Genomic DNA, 26,347 nt, shown 5'->3' with positions numbered 1-26,347 from the left:
ATAAGACTATGATGTTATCGTGACTAAGGCAGATGAAGGTAATTGTACGGTCATGTTGGATAGAAAAAACAGAAAAGTTTTTTTCTGCTGAGTCGTTTTCCAGAGTTAATAAGGACCCCACAGCTAGGATACAAAAAGTTTAAAATCATTATTGAAAAATTCTTCGTTCATCCTCAATGAAGACAAAATTCAGAAGATGATAAATATGAACCCCAGGTTACCTATGGCTAGAGCATTGCCAAAAATCCATAAAGTAAGAGTACCTATTAGACCTATTATTAACTGTAAGAACAGTTCTACGTATTAAATCTCCAAATTTATACACAGATTTCTTTCTAACAACTATAGGTTTCACAATAAATCAATAATAAGGAATTCAATAGATTTTTGTAAAAGTTTGGAAAGTTTCAAACTTCTGCCACATCATTCCTTATGTTCGTATGATATAACTAACATGTATGTAAATATCCCAGTCAGTAAACAAAAGATATTAGAATGAATTTAACTAGTCAAGGTTATCTAGGGAAGTTAGAGATTGAAAAATTCTAGAGTTTGTCACAAAAAGCAACTATTCTATGTTCAACGAGACTATTTATAGTCAAGATGGATTACCAATGGGAGCTCCAGCCATGGGTATCCTAGCCAATATTTATTTAGACCATCTAGAACATCATGAAAATAATTGGACATATTCAAGGTTTGGATTTTTGGATATGATTAATGGATGATACCTTTGTAATAATAGATAAATGTTATAACTATAGTAACACTATCTTACAATTCTGAAATTAATTAATTTAAAGAATAAAATTTACACTTGAAAATGAGAAGGACAATGCTTTAAATGTCTTGGATGTGACCGTTAAGAGGGAACCTGGTAAATACTCTTATAAAGTATATAGAAAGGATACGTTTACTCCAGTGACCATTAAAAATTATTCTTTACATCCTGGGAGTCATAAGAGGGCTGCTTATTTCAGTATAGTTTATTGAGCCTACAATTTACCTTTATCTCATACGGAAAGAGAAAAAGAATTACAGAACATACAAAAGATAACCATTATGAATGGGTTCAGTGTTAATACCATTAATAAAATTATAAGTAAAGTAAAAAAAGAACAACATAAGACTAACAGCAGAGAATTACAAGAGTTCAAAGTACGTGACTTCTACATTTACAAACCCCGAGATTTTTCAAATCACAAAATTATTTAAGAAACATGACTATGAAGTCTCATTTTCAACAAAGAACAATAATGATCATATATTTTATAACCATAATAGTGTAAATTACAATAAAGAGAATTACTTAGATTCGGGAATCTATAAACTTAAGTGTGATCAATCTTTTGCATGTACATGGGGCAAACAGGTAGGAGTTTTCAAACTAGATATCTCTAACATGTCAATGCCAATAGACACAAGAAGTATTCTGCTATGAGTGTCCATATGGGAGATACTGGTCACCAGTACACTGACGTAAATAGAGACTTGACCATTTTAAAAATAGTGAGCAAAGGGAACCTGATGAGCAATTACAAAAATATTTATATAGGTTTGGACCAGAGTATTAACACAAACAACAATTTGAATGACGTAAAGAGAAAAAGATCTGTTATAAGAACAGATACCATCACTTTTATCATCACAAAAAATTAATAATTTGAACTTACTTCCTCTAAAACAAACCTCCCACCCTCCCGTTCTACATATACGCTGAGCTATTACCCCTTCCCCTACTAATAGCACTGCCCCCCCCCCTACCACCCCTAGCCAAGTTCCGCCGGATGGGAGGAAACATAATTACAACACACGCAGTAGCGTGCGGAGAAGCACGTCAAAGCGAGACTCAGATGTGAACCAGCTATAGGGAGTTTCACCAACTTTGATGGGAAGCTTTTACATCATGTATTTGTGATGGAAACTCATTTCTTAAATTTTGAGGGTTTTAAACTTATTGATTTTATATATCTCTTTCTTTCCTGACCTTGCCTTTTTTTAAAGGAATATTTGCAAGAATTAAGCTACAAATAAGGTGGTCATGCAGCGCAGATCTTTGCCATACGACAAGCTATCTCAGAAGCACGAGATTCCTTCTACCAGAAACAGCTTATTTTTTGAAAGGAATTTCCATTTGAATTAAAGCTTTCAAATATTCTGATGTGGATTTGGTCCCATTTTCCTATTGCAAGGCCAGAATTCAAATCTCCCTCAGTCAGTACACTGAAGCTACCAGCTACTAGCAATGCATGTCATATTTTCAAGAAATGTAATTCAAATGTTAACATTGTAGAATTTTTTTTTTTTTTCAAGAAGTGATGTACAATTTTATGTAAATAGTGTGTATATTTTGTCTTTAGTGTCTTCTCAAACAGCTCATAAAGGTCATGGGTTCCTCCATTTTTAAATTATTAGACAGCAACAATGAGAACTGAAATCTGCTACGAGACGATATGGCTGAAGAAGTCTCAAATGAGACAAAATATGTTCCAAAGTATGTTTAGTTTTATATTAAATAGTTTTCACTTGTAAAGTGAAGTGTATTGATTGGGTGGACCATTAAACCTAACACAAGTTCTTAACATACCACTTAGTCAAGCAGCTTGTCTCCTTTCTCCCAAATCTTCACAGCCTAAATTTTGCAACCTTTTTGTAACCCTACACTTTTGTTGGAAATCACCCAGAACAAATTGAACTGCTTTTCTTTACATATTTTCCAGTTCTTGAATCAAGTAATCCTGAAACCATACTCCAGTTGGGGTCTTACCAGAGACTTATACGCCCTCTCCTTTACATCCTTACTACAACCCCTAAATACCCTCATAACCATGTGCATGGTTATTTACAATCCCTTCTATGTGAATACCCCAATGAAGATCTTTCCTCATATTAACACCTAGGTACTTACAATGATCCCCAACAGGAACTTTCACCCTATCAATGTAGTAATTAAAACTGAGAGTACTTTTTCTATTTGTGAAACTCATAATGTGATGTTTATTCCCGTTTATCATCATACCATTGCCAACTGTCCATCTCACAACATTGTATGTTGGGTATTCAGCCCGAAGGCTGGTTTGATCCTCCACAGCTCCACGAAAAGCCATCATATATAGCCCAGGCGTCACTGAAGAGGCATTATCGAGGTCAATTTGCAGTTGCTCACGATCTTGTAACTTATTTATAACTCTATACAGAATAACATCAACCTCAAAAAGCCTTCTCTGGTTACACTTCTTTACTCATATCATTTAAATATGTAAGAAAACATAAAGGTCCAATAATACTGCCTTGAGGAATTCCCCTCTTAATTATTACAGGGTCAGATATAACTTTGCCTACTCTAATTCTCTGAGATCTATTTTCTACCAATACAGCCACCCATTCAGTCACTCTTAAGTCTAGTCCAATTGCACTCATTTTTGCCAGTAGTCTTCCATGCTCTACCCTATCAAATGCCTTAGATAGGTCAATTATGATACAGTCCATTTGACCTCCTGAATCCAAGACATCTGCTATATCTTTCTGGAATCCTACAAGTTGAGCTTTAGTGGAAGAACCTTTTCTAAATCTGAACTACCTTTTATTGAATCAGTTATTAATTTTGCAAACATGTCTACTATAATCAGAAAGAATGCTTTCACAAAGCTTACATGCAATGCATGTCAAACTAACTGGCCTGTAATTTTCAGCTTTATGTCTATCACCCTTTCCTATATACACAGAGGCTACTATAATAAAATAAGTAGGCTACTCCAGATATGGTACTATATACCAACCCATTGTCTTTAGTATATCCCCAGAAATCTTATCTATTCCAGCTGCTTTTCTAGTTTTCAACTTTTGTATCTTACTCTAAATGTCATTGTTGTCATAGATAAATGTTAATACTTCTTTAGTATTAGTCACCTCCTCTATCTATACATTATCCTTGTAACCAACTACCTTTACATACTGCTGACTGAATACTTCTGCCTTTTGAAAATCCTTGCATACACACTCCCCTTGTTCACTAATGTTTCCTGGAATGTCCTTCTTGAAACCTGTTTCTGCCTTAAAGTACCTATAACTTTCCTTCCATTTTTCACTAAAATGTGTATGACTGCCAATTATGCTTGCTATCATGTTATCCTTAGCTGATTTCTTTGCTAGATTCAATTTCCTAGCGAGTTCCTTTAATTTCTCGTTTCTTCCACAGCCATTTCTAACTCTATTTTTTCTAACCTGCACCTCCTTCTTAGTCTCTTTATTTCTCTATTATAATATAGTGGGTCTTTACCATCCTTACCACCTTTAAAGGTACAAATCTGTTTTCATATTCCTCAACAATTGCTTCAAACCCATCCCGGAGTCTGTTTACATTTCCATTTACCGTTTTCCACCGATCATAGTTACTTTTTGAAAACTCCCGTATGCCTGTTTTATTAGCCATATGATACTGCCTAATAGTCCTACTTTTAAGACCTTCCTTTCTATCATGTTTATTTTTAACTACGACAGAAACAGCTTGATGATCACTGATACCATCTATTACTTCGGTTTCTCTATAGAGCTCATCTGGTTTTACCAGCATAACGTCCAGAATATTCTTCCCTCGTGTTGGTTTCACCACTTTCTGAATCGGCTGTCCTCCCTTATTAACTTATTTGCCATTTGTTGGTCATGCTTTCTGTCATTCACATTACCTTCCCAATTGACATTTGGTGAATTGAGATCATGTCTCAAATATTATTACAGTATTTATAAGTCCACCTGTTCAATACAATACAATACAATATAATTCACTATTTCACATGGTTAAAATTTTATACATAATACATAAAAGTCAATGGTACATGTTTCACCCTCCTTTACGGGCATCATCAGCCTATATCAATCTTTAAAATAATACATATGGAGTCTTTCAAATCTTATAAATTATAGGGTAAAATGTTGAACAATGATTTCGTAAAATATTATACAATAACATCTAAAACAACAATATTGCACCAGAGTGTGTTAAAAAAAAACCAGTAAATTAACAGTTTTTGAAGATTAAAACGTGGTTAAACATGAATATTTGAGAGTTTAAAACTAAAATGGATCCTTTTGTTATATATCATTAAGACTGTGATGGCCTTGAGTGTAAGCACAATCATCAAAGAGGGATGTTTCTTCAATTCCCATAGTGTGAATCCAAGATGGTAAAATCACTGTCAGTTATTTAAAACAGAAGTGTGAACATAATAAATATGTTAAAATGTATACGGTTGATATATCTGAAAGTAGAAAAGAAAATGGAACATCTTGTGGAGGCGTTGCTAATGACAAAATGTATGTCGAAGCTAGCGGATGTCAGTAATTATGTTGGTGTTGTAATCAATTGGATCCAAAAGACGGTTAAGTGGGTGTTATAACCCCGTTGAAACATTTGTTGGAAGAAATGATTGAATTTTTTTCGTATGGTGCGTATTAAGTACGTCGGGCTGTTCCAGCAACGCTAGCTTGACTTGTAAATTGAGATTACCCGCTACAATCGTGTTCCTTTCCATATCGTTTCCCACATAGCTGATTATCTTATCAAATAATTCCAAATTAGCATCAGCGCTACCCTTTCCTGGTCTGTACACTCCAAAACATTAAATTGCCTATTATCTTTAGAGATGAGCCTTACACCTAGAATTTCATGTTTGTCATCTTTAACTTTTTCATAGCTTACAAATTCTTCTATCACCAGAATGAATACTCTCCCTCCTACCATTCCTACCCTATCTCTACGAATAGTGTTTTTATGTTTAAAAATATCATTGAAATCCTAAGCTTTTAAAATTTCTGATATATTTATTCATGTTTAACCTTTAAAAGACTGAAACATTCCAGTATTAAGGCTTGATTTTCATAACTCAAGGAATATTCTCCTGGTTAACATGACACTAAGTTCTCATATTCTGTTAATTTTCAGCTAGATCATGTTAATTATATCTGCTTAAATTGCATCTCAATCCATCTTATTTGGAATTAATTGATTTTCAGGATTGTACTGGAGTGATTGACTTCCGAGAATATCTTCTGGGAGTTCTAGTAGTATCCAAAGCAAGCAATATGGAAGAATTTCTGGAACTTGCATTTAAGGTATGGCTTATATAAATACAAAATTTCGTACAGAGTATGACTAATGGAGACACACAAAGTGATGTTGGTGTCTCTGAAAATCGTAAAAATAGTTAGTGGGACGTAAAGCAAATAGCATTATTCAAAGTGATGTTTTATAGACAATAGTCATAGAATTATCATATGCAGCTCTTGGAATAGGCAGAAGTGTTTCCGTTCCATTATATTCAAATTGGCTCCGATACAGCATTGATCTGAACTTTTTCTCTATCAGAAAACATATTCTTAACATTTTACTTGATTAATTTATTTTTTTAAACAAAGAATAACATATAAAACTATGGCTGTTAACTTTTCAATCTATATTGAATGCAAAGGATATCGATGGCAAAGGACGAAAGGGTACAATTCACAATCCATGATTTTCAGGAGAAGAGTTTAATATTTTAGCAGTTTACACCATTGCCTCTCAATAATTTTTTGAAAATGAGTGTGTACATATTTCTTATATCATTTATTATAATCTGGAAAAGAGGTACAACTCAAAATGACCCTTTCAAATTAAGCAAAGTGACTAATGTCAGAACACTGAGAATCATTAGAAGTACTTCCTGGCATGAATACATTCAATTTTTTTGTTGTAATACTTTTGGAGGTTATAGAGGTAGAAATAAGCTATACATTGATAGTAAAATCTTAAAACTGTTTTCTTTTTATTATTTACTTTTAAGTTGTAAGCCTTTCATTCTCAGCCATCAATGTAAATATTCATATTACCAACGGAGAGGCACAGAGAATGATATGCTTATATAGTATAAGTGATCTTGCCTGAGAGTAATATTGACAAATAAATGGTTAGGAAATTAAACAAGTCCCATTAAGTTCCATTAAGCTTCTAAGGTTATGTTACAGGGAGATTCCAACCTTCCAATACTTGTCAATTTCTTCTTATATAACATAATCCAGCTTAATCTCTGAGTATAATACTAAATAGAACATATTTTGTTCCAATTGTGGAACATCTTCAGCTAAAAGATTTAACAAAAATTGACAAGACACTTAAAACACTTTGATTATGATTATGACAAAGAGATAAAATGTTCATTCATGTTGGGTTAAAATTTTCCAACAAGCCAGTGTCCAAGTTAACAAATAAAATCGACATAAGGGGTCTTCTTTTGAGGCTGGAGAAATATGTACTTGTTGAATCTTGAAGGTAAAATTGAGAATATAAAATATTTTCTTAAAATATGATTGTCGAGGGAACTCTTGAAAACAACCGTAGTTGAAGTTGAATTTAAAGTTAGACTGTTGAAATAAGTCTCATAATCAGCCATGTTGTGTTTAGCGTCCTCCCTTACGCTATGTCGTCTCAACTACTTTGTCTTCAAGAGTTCCCCCGACAATCATATTTTAAAAACATACTTTTATATTCTCAATTTTACCTTCAAGATTCAACAAGTACATACTTCCCCAGCCAAAAAGACGACGCCTTACGTCGATTTAATTCATTAATTTAGAAATTGACTTGTTGGAAAATTTTAACCCAACATGAATAAATATTTTATCTCGTCGTCATTATCATAATCATCACAAGTGTTTTATTTGTCTTGTCAGTTTTTGTTAAACTGAACTTTTGTTAAGCTGAAGATGTTCCATAATTGGAACGAAACATGTTCTATTTAGTATTATACTCAAAGATTAAGCTGGATTATGTTATGTAAATAATAAACTAGCTATAAGAAATTGATAAGTATTGGAAGGTGGGAATCTCCTTGTAACATAACCTTAGTTGTGTTGAGCAAATATGGGACAAAATATGAGATTTATAAGCTGTAATTTAGCCAACCAGGCAAGAAATCAATCTCAGCACTTGTCAATTGTTTTTCACTCACATGCCATAACTACCACACTACTTGTGAGAGAAAGTCCATCAGTAATGTGTATTCAAAACTTTTACTGCCTTCGTTTGCTGCAATTCTCATTCCAATAAAACTTATTTCCAATGCAATTCTCTTCTGCTATGATATTGACCTGTATTACAGTACATCATATTAAGAAGAAGGATTGTGTTTCCATTTTATGGTAAATGGATTCTCTCTTTGTTTTTTAGATATATGATCACAGTGGTAAGGGCTTAATGTCCATGTCAGACCTAACACAGGCACTTCAACACACGTTACATATACCTACTGAAGACATACAACAGGTATTCCAACTGTTGGATATGGAGGGCAGGGGTTACATCACTTACAGTAAGTATTGCACAGCCTGAAATACTTTGTAATCGTTTTAAGTTGATAACATATGTAATGAGATAAGCGGTTTGAAAAAATTAACATAAATATTACTTTGTTTCCTCAGAAGAAACTATGGTGTGATCAAGTATACCTACCAGTTTTTCTCATTTCATATGACATAAATACAGAAGACAGTTATGTTTAAGTTTCTGATCATCAAATACAAATAGGGGTACCATCGTCTCCACGATTTTAACTTAGAAAGGGTACATGTATGTTTTTAAAACAGGAAGTATCACTACAGGAACTTTGTTTCCTAAAAAAAAAAAACCTTGTTTACAACAATTGACCATTTCAAGATCATATTAGATACCATATTTACCCGCACATAACTTCCCCTCAAGATTTTTAAGATATATTTTCTGAATATTATTCTCACATTTTTTGCATACCGCATAATTTCCACTAGCATCTTTGATAAGAAATTGGACAGCCCTTGCAGCTAACAAGCCTGTTTCCTGGATTCCAAACATATTTAAATAACTCCGCCAAAGGAAAGTCCAAGGGCATTAACCAACCCTTCCAATTACCTGCTAATCTGGCCTGCCTCCAGGCAGCACCAGATGTAAGGGAACAAACAGATGCACTCAGCCTCTTATAGCACCAAGGCAAATGAGTTGTAAAGTAACGTACAAAATGGGATGAAAGAATGGTAGTTATACTGTGCAGTTTAAACTTATAGTTGTTTATTTTGCAGAAAATAATGGAATCAAGTGCATGGGAAGGGAGTTTGGTATATAACCAAAATGAATTCACTATGTGGCAGGCTCAGAAAGAAGAATTAAAGAAAGCTTCATCCATGTGTTGATCATTTTGTGGTCAAAGGTACGGAAAATTTCCTGAGGTCGAAAAAAAAAGAGCTTGAATATTTAGTGGAAATGAGAAATGACTGCATTGCTGTATCGTATGAAATGATTCAGATAAAACTGAAGGATGTAGCAAAAAAATGTGGCATACAAGTGGTGCAATTTAAGGCAAGCTGTTCATTTTATAATTCCAATATAATTGGTCCCTTATTGGACATTATAAATTTTCCAGCCAACTCATTCTTGATTGCCAGTATTTTGCCCCATTGTGCCAATTTTGGCTCATCAGTTGGTAACTAGAACTCCTACCAGGACACATGGCTAGTGCATACTGTGAAGGCCACTGTGTAGGCTAATTGGAGCCACAGACAGTGCCAATACATTATGAGAGACTTGGTCTCTTGTACCTGCTTTTTTTTTTTTTCACCTGTTCGCTTTCTGTGACAAAGACAAGGACTTAGTCTGCGAAGATGAACTATGCTGACTCAGTGTCTTCCATATGATTACATGGATAAAGTAATCAAATTTCATAAGTTCGGCATCAAACTTACACAAGAAAATAATTTTCTTCTTTCTCAAATTGGAAATGCATACCAAACTTCCACTTATTTTGATATGTGACAAAGTACAACAGTGCATACAACAGTTTGCCTCCAAGTTTGACCCTGTGGAATATCTATGCCTAAGCACGTTTTCCAACTCCACTTGCTAGAAAAAAACAAATAAGGAAACAAAAAACAAAACAATATAAATTTAGTAACAAATGGCCTACAGTCAACTCGCTTTGGAGATCAGTTAGCCATGGCAATACGGCAGCTGTATAAGAATGACATGCAATAATATTAAATAAAACCATCGGCAGTACGGCACATGAAGGCTATTAAACCTTCACCTCATTCCTTGGCTGGACTTGCAAACCTTGCACATTCCTCATAACCTACTCATGTTTGCTAACCCAGCCATCATATTACAACACCTGCCGTGTTAGTGTGCCACCTTCTACTTACGTTGCAATTTTTTTGCCTGAGCTACTCCCTTGTTACCAGTATACATTATCTAACTTCACCTCCAAAACAATCTCTTACACCAACCATAATCACATATTAACTTCATCCCTCCAATTCACTTACTATATGCCTTCAACTCAACCTCTTATTCCTCATCTCTCTAACCATCATCTTTCACTATTCATCAATCTTTCCATCTCACTACATCTACCTCTTAATCATAATCACTCTTCAATCAAATTCCATACTCAGAATTACCATATACCAGCCATAACCACAGATCAATTTCCTCCCTTCAATCCAATTGTATCCATCAACCACTTATCGTTATATGCATACAATAAAGCAGCAATAATCATCTTACTATTCATAAACCACCATGCACCACTCCCTCCTCTCGCCTTATACCACCACTTACAATTCAGTCCAATTCAATTATCAAACCTGTCCACCTTGCGTTATCATCTGCCAACTTAACTTCATTACAACCACGCTCTAATAACATAACAATCCCTCAATTCACTCCACTCACCTTCCAGCTTAATTCTTCTCTCCTTCATCAGACCAGACTCCACATATCTACTACGTACAATTCAATTATAACCACTAAATTCACTACACATTTCAAATCTCATTAACAAGCACACTCCACCACTTACCAATTTCCACATACTCTTAACAAACCACACCATCTTTCCTTATTTACAATCATTCCAAATATCACTCCAAATATCTTAATTATAATTACTCCTAACAAAATCACACTTAACAACTAAATTCAATATACATTTCAAATCCAATTCACTCTGCATTTAAACATAACCACTCTTAGCATCCTTCACTCAATATTACCATAATACTCTTACCATCGAAACATATACCAACCAACCTTACCTATTAATTTCGTCAACCTAATTCACTTACTATATACCATCAACCCGACCTCTTATTCATCATCTCTCTAACCATCATTAACCATACATAATCTCCATACCCAACTCTTTAACGTATTAAGAACATAATCACTCTTCACACCTTCACACAAAAAATACCATCACCAACCCTCGTACTTTCCTTTCATATCAATTAACCAACACTTACATTTCAGGCCATATTCACTTACGATTACCATACCCAACTCTACATCATTTAGTAATGGCCGCTAGCTGCTAGTCGCGCGCAAACTTTCTCTCGCAAAAATTGTAAATTGCAGGTGATATAGTGCTTGAAGTGATAAAGAATTACATTCGTGCTGAAGTTCAACGTGCTTGAAGTGATAAAGACGTTATTACATTCGTGCTGAAGTTCAACGTGTGCAGCTAACTACAGTAAACTATCAGTGTTATACTACCAAGTTGTCATAATGGCTCCTAAGAAGCTTCCCCAAGCCAGCCCGCCGCATGGCGCCAGCATACAAGAACTCGTTAAGCAGGCCGTAGCCGTAGCCGTAGCCGAACAGTTACAGCCCCTAATGTTGCAGCTCCAGGAACTAAGAGCGGAATACAAGGAAAGTGTCAAACTATTACAAGATCAGCTTCAGGCTAAGGACAAGGAACTTGTAAAAATTAAAAGCGACTTTAAAAACAAGCAAGATGAACTGGAGCAATACCAGCGCCGGCAAAGTATTCGTATTTTCGGCATTCCGGAAAAGGAAGGAGAAGATCCCGATGTCATCGCAATAAGCATCGCAAGAGATCTTGGTGTCGACCTTGACCTTCGGGACATTGACAGGAGCCATCGCATTGGAAGACGACTGGGTGCGAAGCCACGACCTCTGATAGTGAAATTCGTTTCCTACCGTAAGCGGAGTGAAATCTTCCACAAGAAAAGAGGCCTTAAGGGAACGGCGGTCACAATAAGAGAGGATCTGACTGCAACAAGACTCGCAGTCCTCAAGGAGGCAATTTCGAGGTTCGGTGTACGCCAGGTATGGAGCATTGATGGAGTAATCAATATAAAAATAGGATCAAATAAGTTTAAAGTGTGCACTATGGAACAGTTAAATGAACTAAAGTGATATGCGGGAGAAATGATCACAACATTTTGTTACTTTCTATTGTAGTTTAATTTTAGAGTTAACCTTGTAGTATACCGTAATTTTTAACTTTAACTCTCTATTAGAACGTAATTAGTAATATAGCTTACTTTTGCTTGCCGTAGTGGTAGATTGGTGTTAGTAGCGGTAGACTGGGTTCAGTGCCTTATTTTTGTCGTGTTTATTTCCACTTACATTATTGACACATTGCCATTATCGTATTGATCGCTGTAAATTGTTATTTCCATTTCATTCCCATTATTGTCATATTCATCTCCAACATAACGGAGAACAACGTAATTTACAGTCCCCCTGATAACGAACTTGAGACAAACGAACAGGCTCCCCTCTTCCTTGCAAACATTCCTCAAAACCTTTCACTTACTCCACCCTCCCCCAATGTCGCTGGAACCAGCTGTGCAGGCAACATACACCTATTGTCATCTGAGCTTTCTTGCCATTCCCAGTCGACAAGGGACATCATTAACCACCAGCTTTCTCCGTACAGTAATGCTTTAAAAATTTGCCATATAAACGCTCAAAGCCTCCTTGCGGAGGAGCGAATGGACGAAATAAAAGCCCTATTTATGCCTCCCAGTTTCCACGCAATATTAATCTCTGAATCTTGGTTAAAACCACATCACGCAATAGAAAGACTGCAGCTGGCGGGTTATACATTTCTTAGATCCGACAGATTAAATAAGCCCTCCGGGGGTACCGCTACGTATGTTATGACCAGCTTACGCCCTAAAATAATCTGTAGGTCTCCAGGTCCGTACGAGCGAAAACCTGAGTTCATGTTCCTGGAAATAACTGTGAGTGAAGTTAAATGTCTTCTGGGTGTAGTATATAAGCCACCGAAAGCGGGTTTTTTATGCGATCTAGAGACTCAAATACAAGATTTAGTCACTGATTACTCAAATATAATTATAATGGGCGACTTTAACATAAACCTTCTTGAACCTAACTCTCCTCAGACAACCCAACTTTTAACATCATTTAAAGCTTGCAATTTAACGTTTCTCTCTCTCAACGCTACACATCACACAGACACATCACACAGACACATCACACACCTTAATTGATCTCATTGCCACTAACCAACCTGAATTAGTTCTTCATCACGGTCAAATTAGTGTCCCGGGTATATCGCGACATGATGCTATATTTATGGCCTATTCTATTAAAAGTCCCAAGTTCAAATCGAAAATAATTTCATATAGAGATCTACGAAGAATTGATAAGATTAAACTTTTACAAGACGCAGTTGCAGTGCCATGGCATGACATATTTAAACTTAAAGACATAAATGACAAAGTAACTCTCTTCAATCAACATATGACTGAACTGTATGATAGACACGCCCCTGAAAAGAAGGCTCGAGTTACGCGGAAGCCAGCTCCCTGGCTCTCAGATGAGATTAGAGCACTAATGGCTGAACGCGATGCTACTTATAGACGAGTTAAGAAACATTGCACTCCTGACAATCTACTGAACTATAAGAGGCTGAGAAACGCTACGACCCAACAGATTAGAAATGCGAAACTACGACACGCCCACAGTTTAATTCAACCAAATGTTTCAACAGCTGTGTTGTGGAAATCCATAAAGAGCTTTGGAATTACCAAAGGACGAGACGATGACGAAATAAATATACCCTTGGAAAAACTGAACGATCATTTTTCATCTAACTGCACATTAAATGCAGCGCTGAAACAGGAAGTTCTAGACGGGAATTATGCAAAGACGCGAACAGATAGAGAAAACTTCTACTTCCGTCCAGCAACCCACTCACAAGTCAGGTTTGCTATAAATCGGATAACATCAACGGCAAAAGGAAATGACAGGATAGGAATAGAGATGATAAAAATTATTCTGGATGTGATATTACCTGCACTAATTAACATATTTAACTCTTCCCTTGTAGACAGCACATTTCCCGAAATATGGAAAGCGGGCATTATACGTCCTCTAAAAAAAGTAGCTTCCCCTTCTGAACCATCTGACTACAGAGCCATCTGCATACTTTCTGCTTTATCCAAAGCGCTAGAGTTCATCGCTCATAGACAAATAACAGACTACATGAAGACTTACAACTTATTTGACCCACTACAATCTGGTTTTCGTCAAGCACACAGTACTACAACGGCACTACTGAAGGTCACAGAAGACATCCGAGAAGCTATGGACAACAAGGAAGTGACAGTTTTAATACTCTTAGATTTGAGCAAAGCTTTTGACTCTGTTGACATTGACATCTTGCTCTCGAAATTGTATTCCCTCCATTTCTCGGACAGCGCCCTCCTTTGGTTGCATTCCTACCTGCATGGCCGTCGGCAGTGTGTTACAGATAGAATAAACAAATCAACTTGGCGGTCTGTGCAGTGTGGTGTGCCCCAAGGGTCAGTGTTAGGACCCCTTCTTTTTTCCATTTACATTAATGATGTCTCCCAAAACCTAACGCATTGCAAATACCATATTTATGCTGATGATGTACAAATGTACCTCCATACATCTCCAAATCTAATACTTTCCGCCATAGACAAAATCAATCAGGATCTAACATCATTTTCTTCTTGGTCTTTGAGATGTGGGCTTAGGTTAAACCCAGCTAAAACGCAAGCCATCATCCTTGGATACCCAAAACTACTCACGAAGGTCAATCGACCAGAGATTCCATCTATAAGGTTGTGTAATACTAACATACCATTCACGTCTTCAGTAAAAGTCCTAGGCATTACTTTCGATGATGACATGTCATGGAAAACGCATATCACGAACATCACCCAGAAAATATTCTCTGCATTGCACATGCTGCACGGGCATATAGAAATACTTATTTCCTGAAAAACTAAAAAAAATGTTGGTAGAAAGTCTGGTTTTCCCTCATTTCGACTATTGTGACGCGATTTATAGAGACGCTCGAGGCAAGTTATTGAGCAGATTACAACGTGGTCAAAATGCTTGTGTGAGATACGTCTGTAACCTACGGTACTATGACCACGTAACTCCTTCATATAACCATCTATCTTGGCCCCGACTACAGATCCGTCGCACTGTGCATTCCCTATGCCATCTCCATAAAATCCTTCATTCTTCACAACCATTTTACCTTACTTCATATTTCAAATACTTATCCTCTTATCACAGTCGTAACACCAGATCCACTAATAATTCCATCCTTGCTTTACCTACCCACAGAACTGCCATCTATGATAAATCATTCACAGTAATTGCCTGCCGTGAGTGGAACCTCCTTCCCGAAAATATCAGGGGGTTAAGCGCTATTCACACTTTCAAGGAAGCACTTTGGAGACATTTTATGCACCAGTAAGGATCATCTGTAAACTTGATGCTGCTACTTACAACCATTCTATTGTTATGGATGTCCTGGTAGAGAGTCTAAAATTTTTATCCGATTTGTCTTTAAAATCAAATGTTATGTACTGCCTTTTTTTTTTTCACATGTAGGATATTAGTTTTAAGAATTTATCCCTTTTTATGTCTGATTTATTTAATCTTAATTTAATCTTAACTTAATCTTAATTTATTAATTTAATTGTAATTCATTTCATCTTAATGTAATCTCACCATTCTTGTATTATTATTAATTTAATTTGTATTAGACGTAGTTATTGTAATACAATGCAACATATGTATATTTCAGTTCCTGGTTAGATGGAAGAGAAGGCCTGAAGGCCTTAATCTTGGCAGGTAAAATAAAACATTACTAAACTAAACTAAACTATATCAAGTTCAATGTACACTACAAATCCATTTAGTATACAGTTAGCAAACACAATCACTCATTGCCACCAACACATCCTGCTCGTTTGCTTAACCTTGATCACACTATACCTACCAATCTTCTTACATATGACACCATTACCTAACTTACTTGACTTTTTACTTCTCGTCACTATACCTTCCTCACTTTTACTCTTCTTGCTCCACAGTTCCTTTAGACTCAAGCTTCTTCCTTTAATCATAGTTCCTCTTGCATCTTCCTCCTCCCTCAGATCATTATTTTCACTACACGTGGGACCACTTGGCTTTTCTTGTGCTCTTCCCTCCTCCACCACCCCCCTGATTCCTTCCACCATCAAGTCTAACAGCCTCGCCTCTATGCTGACACTCTCCCTGACTCCTTCTGTAACCTCTTCTATGATCTCACTATTACTCGGTGCTCCTCTCTTTCTATTATGCATGACCTCACTGGTCCTACTCATTTCATCCTGCTTTAGGCACTCCTCCACAGCTTCAAGTTCCATCACTGTCCAATTTCGAGTCCATTTCCCATTGGTCACCACTAATATCTGGCCCCTAATATGCACCCTCAACCCTTGCAGTCTTGCCCTCACTAGATGTTTCCTTAGAATTTTGTAATTCCTGTTCACATCTCTTCCCATATCCCTTTTCATTCTGTAGAACTCCGGCATTTCTGGTCACTATGACTGCCATCACTGTGGATAGCAATGTCACTTTTATCGGTCTGCGCCCCCTCAACATACCTACTCTCTCAGCGTCATCTATATCAACCTCACTAAAGTTAATTTTCATTTTATTTTGGATGACATCTACCACTTTGTAAATAACGTCCACTTTAGCTTCTGCCTTCTCTTCCTGCACACCATAAATAAATATGGATTTCTTCCTCCGTTCTTGACAGTAAGCTGCTATATCTTTCTTTGACATCATCAGCTCCTCTTCCATATTTTTTTATTTTCTCCCTTAGTAATACAATTTCTCTCTCAGTGTGTTCCATTTTTTCTTTAGTTTTATACATGTTTTCCTGAATCCATAGCCTCGTCTTCTCGTGTTCCTTCACTTGCTCTTGTATCATCTGTTTTAATTGTTCAAATGGACAGAGTTTCCCAACTACCTCCTTAACCACTTTCCTTATAACTTCTATGTCCCCCCAGCTCATGTTTCCACTGCTCTGAGGGCCTGGATTTTCTTCCACGCCCCCAATAACCAGCAGCACAGTAACCACCGCTGCCACCAACAGCATCTCACCCTTTAAACCCATCTCCAATTTATCTTCCTTCTTTTTGGTTGATACCTTCTTCCTTGCCATCTTCCTATAACAACCCTATATTGCCCACTCTTACTCCACCCACCCGGAATACTCAACACGACACGTCCGATCCCGGCGCTTGCTTAAGCTAGACTGCCTTTCTTAAACACTGCTATTATTATCATCCCTTTTTTTTTTTTTCAGCCTTCTGGTACATATTTGTGTTTCCACACACACTTTCGTAGTCAGTACAACCATTGCATACCAACAGGTCCAGCAGCCTTTAGCATTTCCACACTGATTTCATCCGTCCCTGTTTCTTTTCCCATCTTCATCTTTTGTACCGCTAACTCAATTGTTATATAATCTTCTGTTGTTGAGTCCTCACATGATATTGCTTCTATCTCCCCTGTACAGTTGTTCACATTCATTGATGAATGAAAACCTACAACCTGTTTTCCAGTCAATGACTGGGTCAGGGATGGGATGAACGAAGCCCCCAACTTGCAGCGAGGAATAGGAATTGTGCTGGCTGACGAGGCCTGTCGCACTCCTCTGGGGCAATGATTAATGACTGACAGATGAAATGAAATAGTGGAGAGTGTTGCTGGAATGAAAGATGACGGAAAAAACCGGAGTACCCGGAGAAAAACCTGTTCTGCCTCCACTTTGTACAGTACAAATCTCACATGGATTGACCGGGATTTGAACCATGGTATCCAGTGGTGAGAGGCTGGTGTGCTGCCGCCTGAGCCATGGAGGCTCTTTGTTCACATTCATTAGCTTATCAAAATACTCCTTCCATCTTCTCTTTATTTCCTCTGGGTGTGTTAACAATTCCCCATCTTCCCTTTTCACTAGCATTGTGATAATTAGAGCCCAGATTTCCATGCAAATGCATGTTTTTAAATAAGCTGGTTACAGTTTTGAAACTTCGCAAATATGCATTTTGTGGTTTAACGATTCCAAATAACCGTTCTTTTTCTTTGCATGTTTGCATGTTTTGACTTTTTCAGGAGAAAATTCATGCATAATGCATATTTTGAAGGTTTTTTGATTTAATAGCAAATATTTGGATGTTTATATTGCATAATATGACTTTTCTTCTGACTTTAGTGCATATATAATGTTAATTTGCACGATAGTGCCTTTTATGAATGTTGGTTTCCATAATTCGGGATAATTTTTCCACATTATGCAGTATGTCTATTACTGAGAGAGACAGAAATAATGTATTCCTGGCATCCTATGAGACAACCAGTATTAATTAGTATATATGGTAGAGGTTCCATAATCCAATTAACCAAGCATTTTCTTACCTGTTGCTTGGGTAAATATTGATGTAAGCCGGAAGTCTCCACATCAACCTCTGTAATTCTTAGAAATAAGATGTTCAATTTATGCACTGCTATAAATTTAACCGTAAATTGCGCGTTACTCATTGATGGCTCATTTTTCAGCTATGTTAGACGAACAAAATAAAACTTGTATAGGCTGCAACGCTGCGTTAATGAGATAGCGACTTACAAACCTTGGTTTTGCACTGAACACTCGTCCATTGTTGTCCTGGAATTTCCTACCCGGAACTCTCACTCATCACACGTCTTTGATATCGCAGCAGGCAATCGTTAACAGTGATTGAGGAAATTCAAATGTGTCTGTAGTCATTGCATGGAGAAGTAACTGCGGTAGCTAGAGATAGGTCGAACAAAATGATCCGTTGAAATACTTACGTTGAATTTGTCAACCTTATAAAAGATGCACTGTGGTGAAAATGCAAGAGGAATACAATTTGACCTCACTTTGTCCCAAATGTCTTCATTTAAGTATGCACCTGTCACTTCTTGTGACGTAGATTTTCATACCTGGCAAATGCTGGGGTTATACCTTAATTAAGGCCATGGCCACTATGTTTCCAATCCTAGCCCTTTCCCATCCTTCTGTCATTGAAAACCTTTGATATGTTAGTGAAACTTTAAACCACTAACAAAAAAACTAGTTACATTGTGACAGATGAAGGACCAATGATAAAGATAGTTTTTCAAAACCACAAATGCCTGCCATGTGCAGTGCACTGCTTAAACATAGCATTAAGCCACATTTTGGATGAGAAGTTCCTCAGTGAAGAGCTACCTGTTGTTTATAACACACTCCAGACAGCTAAGTGAAGTAAACCAATAATTCCACCTGCTTGATACAATATATTTTTTGCCTTAGGCAAATTTACAGTTCAGTAGTTCATATTTCGTTTAGCATCTAAACATTATCAGCTACAGCATGTACAGGTTATATAATTAAAGGGCACAAAAACATATTCTTCTCATATTAGTCTTACAACATTCACACCACCATAAAAACTTTGACTTTTCTAAGCCTTGAAAAGGTTGGGGGAGGTAAACAAAATAATAGTCATTATTAAAATGAAATAAAAGAAAATTTTAATGGGTGTAAAACATCAAGTGAAGATTAAGGTTTTAAATTGTGTTTTAATGTGTTTTCACAAATTTGCACAACAACAAAGAGTATAAACTGTAACAAAATGGACATTGAAATAGTGGGTTTTTTTAATTCTTGAAGACATCACCAAGAAAAGGAATGCAAACTTCATAATATAGAATTTTTATCATTGTTTATAGTTTGTAATGTATGGTTCTTAAGTTTATTATTGTAGCTGAAAATGGTCTAAACAACAGACTGAAACCAGTTCTACTATAAATGAGATAGAATAAAGTTATACAACACAACTGACTTGATTAGGTGGAAGTGTCCAAAACAAAGTTAAGCTACTGAAACTGAGAAATCAACATGGAAATCATGAAAATCACAATAACAATAATGTAATGTTATTCACTCTACATCCCACTAACTACTTCTATGGTTTTTGGAGACGCCGAGGTGCTGAAATTTAGTCCCACAGGAGTCTTTTATGTGTCGGTAAATCTACCGACATGAGGCTGATGAATTTGAGCACCTTCAAATCCTACTGGACTGAGCCAGAATCAAACCTGCCAAATTGTGGTCAGAAGGCCAGCACCTCAACCGTCTGAGCCACTCGGTCTAGCAAAAGTAATAAATTATGACACCAGTGAGAGGTCAACAACAACAACAACAAAAACAACATTTGAAGACCTGATGGCTGAAAATGGAGTTGGAGAGAGTGAACCACAACTGATCTGGAAAGAAGTTGTTGGTGCTCTAAACAGCATGATTAAAGGAAGATCTGCAAGTATAAATGAGGTAAATGCACATATGATTTAAGCAGCTGGAGTTCATGGACTTTACTGGCTCTTCAAAGTGCTGAATATCATCTGGAAAGAAGTATAAGTTCCACATGACTGTACCAAAGGAACTTTAGTCCCACTATGCTAGAAGGGAAGCAAAAGGAAATGCAACAAGTACATGGGTATTAGCCTTATTTCACAAAGACTGAAGATCATGGCAAAAATAATTTATCACAAACTATAACTGAACTCCAAATAAAGGATGAGCAGTATGGTTTTAGAGAGAACAGAACAGCAACAGACCTCACATTTAGTGTCAGAATGCATATGGAAAAGGCTTACAATTGTGTGTCCAACAGGGACATGTTCTGGGAATGAAATGAAACGAAATGAAATGACGTATGGCTTTTAGTGCCGGGAGTGTCCGAGCACAAGTTCGGCTCGCCAGATGCAGGTCTTTTGATTTGACACCCGTAGGCAACCTGCGCACCATGATGAGGATGAAATGATGATGAAGACGACACATACACCCAGCCCCCGTGCCAGCGAAATTAACCAATTAAGGTTAAAATTCCCGACCCTGCCGGGAATCGAACCCGGGACCCCTGTGACCAAAGACCAGCACGCTAACCATTTAGCCATGGAGCCAGTCTGGGAATGCCTAAGACAGAGAAATGCACACGACTCTTATCAGAAAAGTGTAAGTGCTGTACAAGCACTACCAGAGTTGTGTCCAAAGTTATGAAGAGGTAAATGCACTGTGGGGATCATGATTTCAAGGTTTTAACACTTGAAGTTGATGTGGTAATATGGGGATACAGAAAGAGAAGTACAGCAGAAACTAAAAGTGCAAAATTTTTTTTTCCAATACTTCAGACTAAATATAAGTTGCACGAAGACTGCAATTGACAAGGAGTAAACAAATAGCACAGGCACATCTCATGCTCGACAGAGTAAAACTGGATGTTGTAGATCACTTCCAGTATGTTTGTAGCACTGTAATGCAAGATAACCATTTCTAAGCAGAGATCACCAGCAGGATTCAAAAGAAAGTTGAGTTCTGTTGATATATCTTCTTTTCTGCTCGTTACACAGGTTTAGGTAATCAAATTATACCATTGAAACACCACCTTCTTCACACACATCCATTTATTACGAGCTGTTGACTATAACTGACTTTCACACACTTCAGGCAATTCAAATGTTCAAGGAATAAACTGAAGTTAAACTACTCCACTCAATTATCTGAGTTATGGACAAACAACTTCAATGTTGCATTCCTTAAAATATGTACAAGATCTGATACATGACATTTTATTTTTATGAGGAAACCACAACATTCCAACACTCCCTACTTTGCTCAAAAAAATAAAAAAAACTACACTTCAATCAATTGTCCTCTCATTGCAAACCTATAAGCTTATACAAACTCTTAAGTTTGTTGCCAGATAAATTCTTTGTGAACAAGTCTGCAGAGTTTCTCTCTGATACTACATTGACACATTTCTTAAAATCTAGTCTTCTAATTATAGCATCAACACAAGCTTTCCAGTCTTTACTTGAATTAGGTAGTCCATGTATGCTTTTCTTCAATTTACATGTATAGTTTTGGACGTCTTTTTGTACGAACAATTCTGGTTGTTCCATGTATACAGTACAACTGATTTCACTATTTAAGTAAGCATTAGTTACATCTAGATGTTCTACAGTCCAACCTTTACGTACTGCAATACCTATTAACAGTCTCATTGTTTTCCTCTTTGTAACAGGACTAAATGTTTCATCAAAACTAAGGTTCATCTGTCTCTTAAAACCTTGAGCAACTAACCTGGCCTTATATTTCTGAATGTTACCCTCACTGTCATATTTCAATGAAAACACCCACTTAGAACTAATTATCTTGACATTTTCTGGTCTTTTTACAATTTCCCAAACATCCTTCTTTCTCATCTCATTGATCTCCACTTTCATGGCTTCCATCCAGTTAGCAGACTCCGTCCTCCTCTGTGTCTAACTCAGTCCCTAATTTTATCTCTGGATCTTCAGTACACAGTATGTCAAAGTATCTTTCACTACCCTCTGCCTTTGGTACATTTATCTTTTCCTTGATATCAATTCCAGGACTTTTCACCTTAAAAGGAAATATCTGCTCCTCAAACACCACACTTCTCCTTACTATTACCTTTTTCCTTTCAAGACTCCATAACCTATATCCATCTTTAGTACCTGCCTCGTACCATATCATAACGCATGACTCTGCTCTGGGATCTAACTTCCTGCTGTCTGCCCTCACAGCCCACGGCTGACATCCAAATACTTTCAATCTACCTATTTCTTTCTGATCCAACTTCCTATTGAACCACAGTTCATACGGTATCTGAAAATTTATTGCTGAGGATGGGCACCTATTTCTTAAGTACACTGCAGTCATTACTGCTTCTCCCCAGAATTCCTTTGGTAACCCTGACTGGATCAATAGACATCTAACAGTATCAAACATCGTTCTATTCTGCCTCTCTGCTAATCCATTTTGTTGTGGAGTATACGGTACAGATCTCCTATGAGTAATACCACATCTTTGCAATTGTGCTTGAAACCCGCTACATGTATACTCTGTACCATTGTCAGATTGCACCATCTTAATTCCTACACCATGTAACTTTTATGCATTTGCCTGATACCTATTAAACACCTCCAACACTTCATCCTTATTTTTCACACATAACAGCCACATTAAATCTTGAGTATTCATCAACCATAGTTAAGACATACTGAGATTTCCCAAGTGATGGTGGACTCATTTTTCCAACTACATCAGTGTGCACAACATCAAGTGATTTTTCTGCCTTACACTCACAAGACTTAGGTACTTCCTTATTACTTAGCTTCCTCTGAATGCATACAGAACAAGTATTAATATCATTACTCCTTTTCAATTCTAACATAGGCAATTTAAACAAAGCTTCAGAATGAACATGTCCATATCTCTCATGCCACAACCTAACCTGCCCAACACTTTTAAATGCTACATTGTTATTACATTCTTGATTTATTATTTGATCACAGTCACTCACAGCTACAATATCATTTCTCTCCTCTATTTGTACTACATACACATCATTCCTTCTGTTTGCAACAAACAATGTTTCATCTCCATTCTTATCTAGAACCACTGCTTTCTCACCTACAAATCCTACTTTGAAACCTTTGCTGGTTAACTTACCAACTGATATTAAATTTGCACCTAAGTTTGGTACATACAACACGTCTGTAAATGTAATTGTCCATCCTGTGGACATTTTTACTTTCACCTTACCTATACCTCTAATATCCAGCTTACTGTTATTTCCTATTTCTACATTCCCGGTTACATTTGTTAACATGTCTGTAAACATCTCCTTTGTTGGACACACATGATGGGACGCACCTGAATCGAACAGCCAATCTTCAATTTTCTCAGTTCCTACAGAAACTACCATGCTCATTGCTTTATCTACTACATGTATAATTTCTGAGCTTACCACTTTTCCACTCGCATTCACTGATTTACTCTCCTGCGATGACTCATCACTCTTCATTGTTGGACATACTTTTGAATAATGCCCCGACTTACCACAATTGAAGCACTTTTGGGTACTGCGACAATATTTAGATACATGTCCCTGTTTACCATAATTGTAGCAACTATACTGTTTTCCTCGTCCCACGTCTTCTTTCTTGATATCTTGCTTCTGTTAAACAACCATGGCTTGAGTTTCATCCTCCTCACATTTTCCAGTGTCGTAAGCCTTTCCTCCATTTTGCTGAAGTTTCCTTCTGCTTTCCTCCGTGAGTAATCTCGCCTTCACCTTCGAGATGGTCAGTTTCACCAAATCAGCTTCCAAGGAAGGGATACAAGCTGCATATTCCTCTGTAAGATTTCCAATGATCATTCCTGCAACTTATTGATGTGTGACCTCGTATCCAGCTTTGCTCGTTCTCCTCTACAGTTGATTTATTTTTGCGAAGTATTCTTGCACACTCATGTCCTTGGGCTTCACAAAATGAGTTAACTGTTTCAGGGTCATAGCACCATTCACTAGCCCTCCATCATTACACAACTTGTCCAGTTTTTCCCATGCCTTATTCGCTGGTTCAATATCTGCAATGTCACTTTCAAAATCTTCTCCGACATATTTGAAAATAACCGCTAACACGATCACATTGTTTCGCGCTCGTCGTCTCGTTTCTTTCTGAGTCAGTTGACAACCTGGCGTATCCTCATACCCTATTACTGATTCCCATGCATCTTTCAGCAACATTTCTTGTTTCACCTTCAGTGCCAACGAAAAATAGTTCTCCACTGTAAGCTTGTCCACATTCCTATTCAGTGTTTCTTCACCGGTCCACAAGGTCGCCATTTTTCCTGTTAATATGTCACAACTTGCTGCGTCTGACATTAATTCTCGTTACTCCATTTCCACTTATATTGTCTGAAATTTACTGTGGTGTTTTGGCGCTCTGGAGCTCTGGGCTCATATCCTGTTGATATATCTTCTTTTCTGCTCATTACACAGGTTTAGGTAATCAAATTATACCATTGAAACACAGCCTTCTTCACACACATCCATTTATTATGAGCTGTTGACTATAACTGACTTTCACACACTTCAGGCAATTCAAATGTTCAAGGAATAAACTGAAGTTAAACTACTCCACTCAATTATCTGAGTTATGGACAAACAACTTCAATGTTGCATTCCTTAAAATATGTACAAGATCTGATACATGACATTTTATTTTTATGAGAAAACCACAACATTCCAACAAGTTCTAACATCAAGTTAGGAATCTCCAGTGGGACAGCCTTGTACAATTACCAGCAGAGATAGGAGCAGACTCCAAGCTGCAGGGAGGGAAGATGGAGGGGCGAGTGAGAGAGAGATTGATATCTGAAGCCATCCCTCTTCAGTTTCGACACAGTTAATTTATAACTGTTAGTTTTTTCAGTCTGCCAAAACTTATTTTGAATAAATAAATGTATAAACTACCTCAGAAAAAAAAAACATATAACAGAATTAATGTACCGTACATCTGAAAAAAGGAAGCAACTTAATTAAAATAGAATGACACATTTCGTTCTTGAAAGAACATTATCAGATCCTATCAAATCACACTCAAAAATATTTAGAAATGTATAAACATTTATATTTAAATTCTGTTTAAATCCTTAAGAATTTGGAACTTATCATACTGAATGTCCTCACTTCTCCTCCACTCTAGCATAGAATGCAAGCTGGTGTAATACTGGTACTCTGACATTGTTGTGAGTTGTGTGTAAGTTGTTATTTTTTTCAGGTAATTTACAAATTGATTTATTCAAAATCTGTTTTGGCAAACTGAAGAACCTAACAGGTATTTTTAAATTAAACATTTAAACAATGGATGAGAACTGTAATAATGAAATCCAACTTGAGACTCAAGTTAAAAAACCACTCTGTAATGTAATAGCAAAGTCGAGACTGGAATGGTTTGGACATGTTAAGAGAGAGATTTACAGTAGGCCAAGCAGCTAAAGAGTTGTTGGGAAGAGATCTAGGCAGCAGAAGACCTAGAGGCCAACTAAGGAAATGGTGAATCAGCCAAGTGGAGTAGGACCTGGCTGGAAGAAGCATAGAATGGTTCCAAATAGAACAGGAGAAGCTATAACTGGACAGATAATGTTGGCAATTGCTCATAAACTGCATTCGGGCCACTGAAAATGATTAGACGATGATGATGATGATGATGATGATGATGATGATGATGATGATGATGATGATAATACCGATGCCTACATAGTATAGGTTCCGCAGCTTTTTGAGGTGTGGCTAGAAGATAACCATATTCCTG

At 36.9% G+C, this 26,347-nt stretch overlaps 1 protein-coding gene across 2 annotated transcripts in view; it reads left to right on the top strand.

Moving 5' to 3' along the window:
• The window catches only part of LPCAT (lysophosphatidylcholine acyltransferase), a 475,917-nt gene that overhangs the window by 440,866 nt on the left and 8,704 nt on the right, over positions 1-26,347 (top strand). For both annotated transcript variants that reach the window (XM_067148134.2, XM_067148133.2), the window contains exons 9-10: positions 6,013-6,111; positions 8,204-8,345. In XM_067148134.2, the coding sequence (XP_067004235.2) occupies positions 6,013-6,111; positions 8,204-8,345 (241 nt within the window). The remainder of the gene's footprint in view (positions 1-6,012; positions 6,112-8,203; positions 8,346-26,347) is intronic.

Source organism: Anabrus simplex, chromosome 5, assembly GCF_040414725.1.
Source record: "Anabrus simplex isolate iqAnaSimp1 chromosome 5, ASM4041472v1, whole genome shotgun sequence".
Classification (NCBI taxonomy): Eukaryota; Metazoa; Arthropoda; class Insecta; order Orthoptera; family Tettigoniidae; genus Anabrus; species Anabrus simplex.
Note: the sequence above shows the minus strand (reverse complement) of the source record. Positions and strands in the feature narration are given on the sequence as shown.